The 11,487-nt window shown below is 36.0% G+C and overlaps 1 protein-coding gene across 1 annotated transcript; it reads left to right on the top strand.

The window, feature by feature from the left end:
* The first annotated feature begins 9,949 nt into the window (after positions 1 to 9,949).
* LOC114358382 (protein lethal(2)essential for life-like) lies at positions 9,950 to 10,721 on the top strand. Its single transcript, XM_028312337.1, has one exon. The coding sequence runs from the start codon at positions 10,098 to 10,100 to the stop codon at positions 10,629 to 10,631; it is 534 nt and encodes a 177-aa protein (XP_028168138.1). The 5' UTR covers positions 9,950 to 10,097; the 3' UTR covers positions 10,632 to 10,721.
* The last annotated feature ends 766 nt before the right edge of the window (positions 10,722 to 11,487 follow it).

Genomic DNA, 11,487 nt, shown 5'->3' with positions numbered 1-11,487 from the left:
CTGCATCCCACTTAACATCAGTGTGCCTACCATGAGTTTACGTTAGGTGTGCTCGCTAGCGACTGCGTAAAAAAATGACATTTAAATGTATGACATATTGTGCAGCGCCCCTAGCGGCTACTTTCAAGAAATAAAATCTTCATAGAACTTTTTGACGTATTCGCTAGCGAGCTCACCTAACGTTAACTCATGGTAGGCACACAGGTGCGATTGTGGTCAAATACCTGCCCTGTTATGCATAAATAAAATTTTTGAGGGATTATGAGGGCAAGCTCTCTTTCCATCAAAAGACGCAGTTAAATCTAAATTTGTAGCTCTAATTTTTTCTCTAATACTATTTCTACTTCAAATCAGTATGTCAAACAGCGTGGACTCATAAAACCGTGTGCACATTAGTTCGAACCTGCTGAACAAACATTTGCTTAGAAACGACACGGACGAATGATCAGGCGATTAGATGCGAAAGTTATTGTGACATTTGCATCGAGTTACTTGAACTAAAAACAATGTTGGTTTGTGCGTGTCTCTGACAAATTATGATGATAGGTCTTGCTATCGGACTCTCGAGAGCTAGTGAAATCCATTCGTGGATATTAGTGGATATGGGACAAACAACAAGAGTTATTGGAGCCAATGTCATTTATTAATTATAGAATTAAAGATCTGTTACTTATTAATAAAACAAAAAAAAAAGAACAGTCCACACCAAACCAGTTATCAGTCGTGTATCATCGTCGTAGGTCAAATAAATTTGGATACTAGAACACAAAATGATTATCTGCCTTATAATTGTAATGTCTTTCGTTTGTACTTCAATTTTGCAACCAATAGGAGAGCCATCAGTCATCCCTCGATGTGGGATACGGTTCTAATTTACACATGTAATGTAATTAATTATTGTGGAGGAAGACGTAGCCTTCATCGAAAATACTTAATAAAAAGTTAAGCACCAGTGCATGACAAAAACCCAGACAAAAATAAAACAAAGAAGCACACTAATCCGCATAACGGCACTATCAATGGCTCGACATCAAATGTATTAGAAATAATAATTCCAATGACACGACGCTCAAGTCCAAGATTCGATCTCAATATGGTCACGGCTCCAAATGCGACCACATAAAACGAATTTACCGTTACCAACATGCCAACGTGCAATGCAATAACCAACATGGTTAGCTAAATCAGTCGCGATTAGCTATTTGTAGCCAAACATTGCACGGCGCGCGCGCACCATTTCCGCCATGTTGGAATTGCAAAGGACCTTTGAAGGCATCTCCGGCAGACAATTATGGCGTTTCTATTGTTAGCAACAAGGAGGGTATTAGCTTGCCGAGCTCTAGTTGAGTTTGAGGTAAATAAACGCCACAAGAAATATTTCCTTGTACGTAGTTCCTGGGAGAGCTCAGGCGATGCAAGAATAAATAAGTTGGCATTAACTGTTTTGACGTTTGTAATAAACAGTCGATATCATTAACTTTATTACTGAACAAGTATTGACTGAAGGAGAACTCTATTTGTTGCTTGTCTCAACTCAAAATGCTTGTTTGATTTAAGTATCTCTGAAAGTGCTGATCGTTTCAGTGCTCTCCATAACTGTGTACTTCACATACACATTACTCGTTCTATCTCATAAACTTATCTTCGGTTCAAGTTCCCTTACCTTTCATTTCAATGCGCAATGACTCACCGAGCTGACCTACGTGTGTATGTTAATCTTGAAAGAACTTTAGCACTTTCTCTTAGAGAACAAATTCGGATGAGAGCTTCTCGAATTCTTGGTTGACCGTGCCAAAGTGAACACGCCTACAAAGTATCGCTCGCGTGTTGAAACGAACTCTTCGGATCTTATGCGCGCCTGGTACTTCTGACACCACTGAAGGATCAATATCGGTTTTGTTTCTTCGAATTACTTCAATGAATTTACATATTTTACTATCGATTTAAAACGAGTATTTTCTATGAAAGGCAACCGAATAATCTTTGCAGTTATAATTTTCTTCAAAGCAATTTTTATAACACAGCAGAAAATTGAATTACATGTAAGTTCACGTGTCCGCATCCAAGCAGAATGTCCACATGGCGAGTACGAAGTATTGATTTTTCAACCCCTTCTTCTAACCCTATGAATGGCAAAACTGACACCAAACCGGTTGTGACCATGACGCAAATTATGTAGAGGCAAGTTTAAAATATGACTCATTGCCAACATGTGGACTACTAACTGTGTAGTTAGTTACTCATTGGTACCTGGAAACAATGAGGGAATGGCCCGTGACGTATTTAAAAATACTATTAAAAAATCGAACGATTTCTCTAAAAATAGTGAATAATAAATTATGTCATGAGGTATATGACCGCATGTTTATGACACAATCATATTTTATTCACAATTCAATGCCGAGTCCAATAAATAAAGCATCTAATCATTTGATAGCCAAATAATTTTATCGGACGCTGATAAAGTGATTATAAATCGCTGAATTTCTGAGAACAAAATGTACTAAACTGTTTTTTTAGAAGATGTTGTTCACCTAACAAAGTTTCACTCTTCAAAGCGGTTTCAACTAATTGGAAATCATAATTAGCACTGTTCGACATGATGTGCACGCAAATGAAAGATGCTATAAATTATTTTACCCAGGACCATTACACTATCAGGCATTTCACAGATGCAGTCCGATTAACAGATAGATAACCACTAACCAGTCGTTAAACTTATCTTTGCTAAGAATGTGAAAGGGGAAAATTTTGTTTTAATAAAGGTGGTTTCAAATTCAATCAAGAAAGGGCTATCCGATGTATTCTCTACAAACTCATCTGAAGTTTTGGATCCATCCATTTCTGACAATATAAGAGAGAAATCGGCACTAGTATACATACAGGCATATCCGAAAATTCGGGAATGGCTACAAGACGCTTCAAACTCGATTCCAGCTTGATTTAAATTCTTTCTTGAGCATGTTTCGTTCGGAATAAACTGGCTCAAAAATATTTCCTATCCTCTCCATAATCCTTTCTAATGTTCATTCATAGTCTGGAGGAAGAACAACGAACAATTGCCTTAAGCAATAATCTTAACCATGTAATACGAATTTTAGGTTGAAAACGTTATCTCAAACACTTCCGAGAATTTACTGTGAAATGTCATTATTCTAATAGTGACATACATTATGATAAATTCAATTCTTATCTACAACTATTATTTATTGTGTCGTCCGCATACATTTAACATCAGGTTCCTGTAATACTTATGGGGACTGTGTATTGTTTTCCCCATGATGTTTCAAAACAGGTTGCGGAAACAACAGCTGATTCATGGTTCGTAAACAAGCATACAAATTTTGTTTCTGTTGTGTAATAAGCCTTTGAAAATGATTCATACCTCAAAACCGCAGGACTGTAGAACTATTGCTTCAGTGATTTACTTAAGAGCGTTTACGCCATTTGGCGCAAAAACAGTANTAAAAAACCTTTGATAATTTACTATTTGATAAAGAATTTACGTATTTATTATTGATTAGGACTAATGTATACCATTATTTATAATTATGGATTCGGTGTTGGAAGATTTGAAGATTTTATAGTTTCCTTGAGCTGTCACTTGACAGCCTGGCATACTTTTACGATGGTGGATCAAAGTATTTTGATTTGACTATAGAGCGTGAGAACACGCACACAGTCATAATTATTTTAGTGTGAATAAAACTAGCATCGAAATTACCTAAACTTGACATGCCATGCTAGACGTAAACGCTCTTAACAATTTCGCCGATGCCATTCGAATACGGAATTTAATTTTGTCACTGGAAAGTTGGCACTTCCCAAATTGCGCAACTTTCGATTCAATATTCCGAATTGATTTCTTACATGAAAATCGAAATTATTTTAGCATTCACTGGAAATAAACGTTCAAGTGTCAAGTAGGTATCACAACGAGCGTTAAAACTTACGAACCTTGGAAAAGTCAGCTTGTAAAATAAATAATTCAACAATACCACAAGGTTTTGAAGAAAAGGTTGCTGCGGAAAGCAAAATTATACTTCCGACTCATTTAAAAAAATATCTACTTCAACGAAGACGATGATACTCATCTGCCTAACAAATGTCCATTTAGATACATTATTTTGATAGGACCGTGGGCGTCAGTATTATACGTTGTAGATAGAGAACTTGCTAATGATAATATTATGCTTTTAGAACAACGGCACATCATTATAGCAATGTAACGTTATGCGTCGCTTTTTACCAGTGATCCACTGCGCCGGTCGTTACCACTGAACTATACCGCCCAATGTACCAAGAGCTGCCAGAGTTCAAGTTCATAAGTATTTCGAAGAGCTAGAGTGAAGGTTGGAGGTCTGAGTAAAGTGGTTTCGTTTCTATTAATTTTTTTTCTTGAGCAAAGATTGCATGCAGCGCTAGAAGCAGCAGAAAAACTGGAAAACACTTTATCAACAATACAGTTTGAAGAAATATAATTTAATAGAACTTTGCCATAAAATCAGCTTGCCACATAATGTTATAAGGTTAAACCGTGCAAGACTGCATTTATATGGTAATGTATTCACATGGTTACGTCTCAGAACATCGGTACATGATTGCGTTGATGATGCAGTAGCCGTCATCGCAATGAATAGCGGTCCTATCAGGACTGTGGTTTAATGAGAACATTGATAATTTTAACGACTTAACCATCCAAGCCGTTACAATCTATTGCTAGATAGATATACACGTAGGAGCAAAAGAAACGCATTTAAATACAGCCATATAAGACCTTAATACGTAGTAATAAGAGTCCGCAAGGAGCATTCTTAGGACCACATTCTTTCCTCAAGGTCGATGCACATCGAACTACGCATAATGTCGAGTTTGTGCAAATAAATAGCAGTAATTATAAAAGCGGCAATTAAATAATTGTACTTTACTGAGGCTAAAGGGCTTCTGGGTTGGGTAATGCGGTGACAGACAATGTCCTTTCAACTGCAAGTACTAACAACAGAGGGTTATTGTTGTTACTAATTAAAAATAAGATTAAGCGCCATAAAACATCGTCCTGTTTCTACTTTACATAGATTTAACTGCGATATAATCGCATTTGACAGAGGTTCAGTAAGTTTCAATAATGTTTTAACTTTAATTTACTACGTCTAAATAAAATACTCGGTAATTATAGTGACACAACTGATGGCAAACTTAATTCTTTTACTCGGCTGTCATTTGTTTGGATTACAACCTGATTAATATTCAAAAATACTGTATGATATTTAAAACATGTTCAAGGGAGTGAGTCATACACCGGAACAACGCGCGACCTAAGAAGGCTGCCACCTCGGTGACCGCATTCTTATGCACTCGAGTGATTACCATTAAAATTTTAAGGCCTCGGCATGTCAATCTTCCTTTTGACCCAAATCTGTATTATAAAGATTGTTTTTGAAAGCGAGTAAAAACCTCTATGCAGCCACAACATGCATTCTGCATTTTTGAATTTATCTGTTTCTTTTGCACGTATACAGCGTCTCGCTATGAGTGAGAAGGATGGCTACATTTCGAAAATACAGATACGGCATATGGGGATTAGCATGGTTCAAAAAGGTCCAGTCACTTTGATCACGCAGGTGATCAAAGTGGACTACAGGCGACACTTTTTGGTGTCCTTTGATCACCCATGGATAAGATCACCTAGGTGATCAAAGAACACTTAAGTGTCGCTTGGAGTCCACTTTAATCACGTGAGTGATCAAATCCAGGTAATCAACGTTGAATAGACCTACAAAAAGAGTGTTACAGAAATTATGTACTTGATTCGGAGTATACATAATTTGTATAAGTAATATTCTTTCGCCGAAAAACCACTTCTTTTGGTAGGTAGCAATTTGACATAAAAATATTAGGTACGAGTATGTACGCTATCTTAGGGTTTTTTCTGCTCTTGAGCTTAAAAGCATAAACAGATGTAAAGTTAAACTAACGTACTGCTGACAGGTATATTGCGATCTTTGTTTACATTGCCTGCCTGCATTTCTTCACGTCTTAAACATAAACTTTGGGTTACTTAGAAATTCTTTGAAGGTGAACTTGTAAGCATATTATTCAGCAAGTACCTTTTTAGTTTAAGTCGCATTTTAAGAGGCCAAAAATTTTGTATTTAGTTAATTACTATTTATTTAAATGTTCAAGGCATTTAAATCTTGATGATGTTTGAAGAATAATGGAATTTTGTTTGAGTTTTTGCATTACACAAAACACAATTTGATTAGCAAAACAATTAACCGAACTGAACTTGAACCAAATGAGTGTATCATATCAATTATTGTGCCTAAAAATAGCCTTCTTTGCATTTCACTGATAAATGGGTGAATAAGTTATAATAATACAATTTCAATTTATCAATTTCAAAAATATATTTCTAGTTAAAAGTTGTAATAAAGTTGTGTTTCATGACACATCACACATTATGACTCAAAATCCAAGCATGTAAAGAATAAAATAATAATTCATAGAAAAATAACATTTCCATTCCTCTATGTAGTTGTAGATGATTCATACACATATTTCATACAAAAATTTAATGGGTTTTACGTAACATTTGACATGAAGAGACACTTCGAAATCGTTCGGATTACTTAACATTCTAATACTAAATTGATCATTCCGTTGCCATACCTAAGCCATGTCAAGGCAACCGATGTTGAACTTGCATAGAATACTAATACGATTGTTGCAAAATAGCTAGCCCGGAGTTTAATTAAAATATTGAATACTTGACTGTGTTTTTATTCATGAATTTCTTGAGTTTCCTTTTTCTTCAGTTAGTGATATTAACAATTATTTTAAATCTTTGATTTCCAAAAATTCACTGGATTTTCTTCGATTACCGAAATTTTGTAATGAAATAGGAGGTAATTAATTAAATCGGCTATTAATAAACATTATGTAATTATGAATAATGATAATTTTATGGCAATAAATGTAATAAACAAATATGTATTTAGTATAAACTGATAATGCATATCAATTTCCTTTGTGCTGTCTCTCAAACTATATCCTTAATAAACCTTTGCTTTGTAACATATTTATGTTTTATTGATAAATAAGTTAGGTAATGGGTATAAAACACTACCTACAGTTTCAAATAATTCTTGCCTTTTGGTCTCAAGGAAGGAACATACTTCAAAGAACATTTTTGCCAAATAGAGAATCTCTTAATTTTTTTAAGTTGGTTAAAAAATTCCATCTCCAGGCTTTCAGTTAGCTGGTTTTTTGTCTTCATAACTTTCATAAGTTGCCTGTAGGATACGAATGGGGTTAAATATCAATTAAACAAAAAATTAAAGATTTTTGTACGATTAACACAAGAACCAAATTATACTCATTCGGTGATAAGTCGTGGCGTGGCCAGCATGATGTCAGGTTTAGCTCACCTAAGTAAACAACGCTATTGACAAACCATACATGTGTTCATGACGTTCTACATCATAGGCCTTGGGTATAGTACAGATAATTTCACTACTTTTGTTTAGTTCGTACAAATGGTTTTCCTAAGTAGTTTTAGACACAAATTGCTACTAAATGAGCTCTTAGTTTAATGGTCTTTAGAGCGCTAAATGATTTTTCTTTTGTTTTTGACAATAAATTACCTATTTGTTAGAAGAGATTCACTACACAAATATATTTTTTTTCTTTTTTGTTTTCTTCTTCATTATAGGTGCCAGTGACATTTTTATTAAAATAAAATAAATTATGGCTACATTATGGGGTAAGTACCGACTTACTTAGCTACTGTAATTACTAATAAAATTTAATGATTTCATGATTAGCAGAGTCAAAGATACGCGACTTCGCAAACACATTGATAATAAAGAATCTTATCATTTGATAACAGCTTCGATATAATGTAGTAGTTACTTGATCGACAGGATGAATTAAAATGATCAGAAATGTACCTACAATACTTAATTTTGTTTCGTAAAGCACGTACAGGTTACCAAGTAGTAGCCCACAAGGCAGACCACACGCGGTCTCTCACGGAGACATGCTACTTACGCAAATACTATGTCCTTACACAGCAAACCTGCATTTACAAAGTAAGGAGTCGGCAACGTGAGGTCACGTCCCGAATTCGTATCGATCAATTTGAATCTTACAAGACCGGTAGTTATATGTAAATACCTGTGAAAACTGCTCCCTGATCTCGGCCCTTTCCTCGTCAGTCAATTTTGAATTGTCTGCCATCGTCACACAGGTAAAATCACAAAAACAAAGATCACAACATCGACGGTAAAACGGCAATGTTTTGATCAAATCTTGTCCTGTAACACTGTTCACTTAAAACACTTTTCTAATGTTCGTATAAAAATAAAGAGGAATACAAAATCACAGCACAATAACTCTATCGTTACCGTTTGACTTAAAAATACGAAGTTTGTGAGGGAACAATGCAAAACACTACGATTTACGAAAGCCGACCGCGACCAATGCACAGATTAGAGAGTATGATGAACGGTAAACTTTGCTCAAGCAAGAAGCTGCCGCGCCGCCCGCAGTCGCGACAATTGGTGTTGCCATAATATTATAATCATAATTAAATGCTTTTTACATTTTATAATTTATTGATCATTTATTTGCATTTCTAGTAATCTTAGTTGTTTAAATAACACAAATTAGATTTAAACAATTAAAGGACGAAATAAAGCAGTTCAAATTAATTATGATAACAATATTTTTGTCATAAGGCAACATTGTTATCACAAAGGTTCTATTTTTCAAATATAGATGGCGTTCTTAGCTACTTTTCAAAGTATTTAGTACATAAAAGAATCACTAGATGTCAGAGTATATTTTGATTACAACGTAGTATTCTTACCTCCCGCTAAATGGCACAATTTAAGACTATTAAACTTAATATTGCTACTCCCCGCTAGATGGCACAAAATACAACTACTAAACGTAATATTGCTACTCTCCGCTAGATGGCTCTAAAATAATTATTCTAGAATGTTCTGGCTATGGTTTCTGAAGCGCCTTTTATTATTCTAGATCTTTCATTCAGGGACTCTTAGAATATGGGCCGCATTTGTCACAATTTCACAAAAGATTTATTAGCAATGTGTATGAATCCGTGGGTACTTCTTATCAAAAGTATTGAACATTATTTGTGTATTTTCAGGATTATTACGAAATAATATAAATTAATATAAAAAAATGCCATCATAAAACGTTCTTACAAAATTTCTTATAAAACTAAAGACTTATACCCTTATTCATAATAAGGCAAACAGCCTATTTCGAGCAGCGCCAAGTAGTAACGAGATAAAAACAGTGTAATAGTTAAAATAGGTTTGATAAGCTGTTTGCATTATTAATAATAAGGGTGTTTATTAAAGCCTAGTTATATAGTAAACGCAAGAAAGTAAGGCAGGGGACAATCTAACAGCTTCCTTTTTAAGATGGTATTGGATGACAATTATTACGATTTTTGCCTCTTATTAGAGGAATGTATGAAGGAACTAGGAAGTCTATCCATTTAAGCTTTATTATTCATTAGTCTAAGGCTAAAGGACCGTATTAAAACTTTAAACCTAAATATACCTAACCTACCTATTTAGCGACTTCATCACAGAAATTCATAAAATACTTAGTATCCCGATTGAGACCCTTTCTTTCCCATTGAGCATTTAAGAGTTTTACAAGAATATGAAAAAAAGCCTATCCAAGATTAGGTAAAGAAAACAAAACTATTCTCCACCATTCACCATTATCACATAGCATTAACATTAATAAATAATAATAATACATATTAACAATTTCAATTATTTAACGTGTTATTACTAATATACACATAGAAAGCGGCCCGCCAACTAAGCGCCCCTGGCATCTAGAAACCTCCAGTAAATTCTTCCCGATTCTAGATGGCGCTACTGAGTTTAAATACTCGATGCGCGCGCCGATCGTCATCAGTTGAAAAATACGAAGAGCGTGAGACGAACCAATTCAAACAGAAGGAATCTCAGGAGCGATCTCTGCATTTCTGCGTTAATATTCAACTTGAAGTCTTTAATTCGTGAAGAAAGAAGTATCAAGAAGCTAAGAAGATGTCACTGCTTCCATTCCTTGTGGATTACGAGTTGGAACGCCCCCGCCGCTTGTTGGACCAGCACTTCGGTTTGGGGCTGACTCCGGATGACTTGCTCTCCGCCGCCGTCGGACCCCTGGTGAGTAGGGAGTACTACCGCCCGTGGCGCCACCTGGCCGCTGCAGCGCGAGACATGGGCTCCAGCATCAAGTCTGACAAGGATAAGTTCCAAGTGAACTTGGACGTGCAGCATTTCTCGCCGGAGGAGATTTCTGTGAAGACTGCGGACGGGTATATTGTGGTGGAAGGGAAGCATGAGGAGAAGAAGGATCAGCACGGATACATTTCGCGGCAATTTACTCGTCGCTACGCGTTGCCGGAGGGTTGCACGGCAGAAACCGTGGAGTCTCGTCTGTCGTCTGATGGCGTTTTGACCGTGACTGCCCCGAGGACGGTGCCGCCTGCTATCCAGGGAGAGCGCAAGGTGCCCATCGCCCAAACCGGACCGGTTCGCAAGGAGATCAAGGACCAGGCTAACGGCGACAAGGCTTAGGATACCTACTTTCAGTCATTCCTAATGGTTACCCATTTTTCTTTGTAAGACTGATTTGATTTAAGTTTGAATAAATAAGTTCATAAATTATTTCTGACTTTCTTTTATTACACTTACCTACTACCACTTAGTCTTGTCCTTTACATTTAGTAGAAGGTATAATACTCGTAGTCGTAGTAGGTAGGAGATACGAATAGAACACACTACTTCAGTAATAATAAACCTACCTAAATAAAAATTATTTACCTATTTCAGATAATTTTAAAAGTCCATATTAAACGGGTTCGAAAATAAACATACACACAAACAATAACAAATTCAAAAACTTGTACCCTGTGCAGAGACGGATCATCAGTGTAGGTAGGTACACAATTAACACATAGGTACCTACACTATATAATTTTTTTTTTTATTTTTTTTATTTTTTTAAAAGATTATTAGTAATTTGTTATTTCACAAATTACTAATAATACTCCCGTTAGCCCCTCGTACTAAGCTAAATATGCTTGTGTCACGAGTGAGCTCACCACAATAGTCGAGCGGCGGCGGGGACCGAACCCGCGTTCCCCGGATCACGAGTCGGCCAGTCCGACCCCTTCACCGTTCGGCTATCGTGGCTTCAAAAAATACACTTATGACAAGAAAAGAAAATATAGGTAGTAAGTAGGTACCTACCTAGGTACAAAAGAAAAAGCCTAGGGGATCCAAGTATCGTTTTAAAGCAATCTCTTCATAGGTAGACTAGTTAGTAGGTACTAACTACCTACCTTACTAAACACTCACAGTAGAGAAGACAAGCTGCAGGTTTTACCGTAGCCACAGAATAAGTAATAGTACAGCCGTAGCTAAGCTCATT

This window comes from Ostrinia furnacalis, unplaced genomic scaffold (genome assembly GCF_004193835.3).
Source record: "Ostrinia furnacalis isolate ACB-3 unplaced genomic scaffold, ASM419383v2 OfSCF3905, whole genome shotgun sequence".
Classification (NCBI taxonomy): Eukaryota; Metazoa; Arthropoda; class Insecta; order Lepidoptera; family Crambidae; genus Ostrinia; species Ostrinia furnacalis.
The sequence above is the reverse complement of the archived record's forward strand: the minus strand, read 5'-3'. Positions and strand labels throughout refer to the sequence as shown.

Coding starts and splice junctions, on each gene's coding strand:
- LOC114358382 (XM_028312337.1), top strand. CDS start 10,098: ATGTCACTGCTTCCATTCCTTGTGGATTACGAGTTGGAACGCCCCCGC.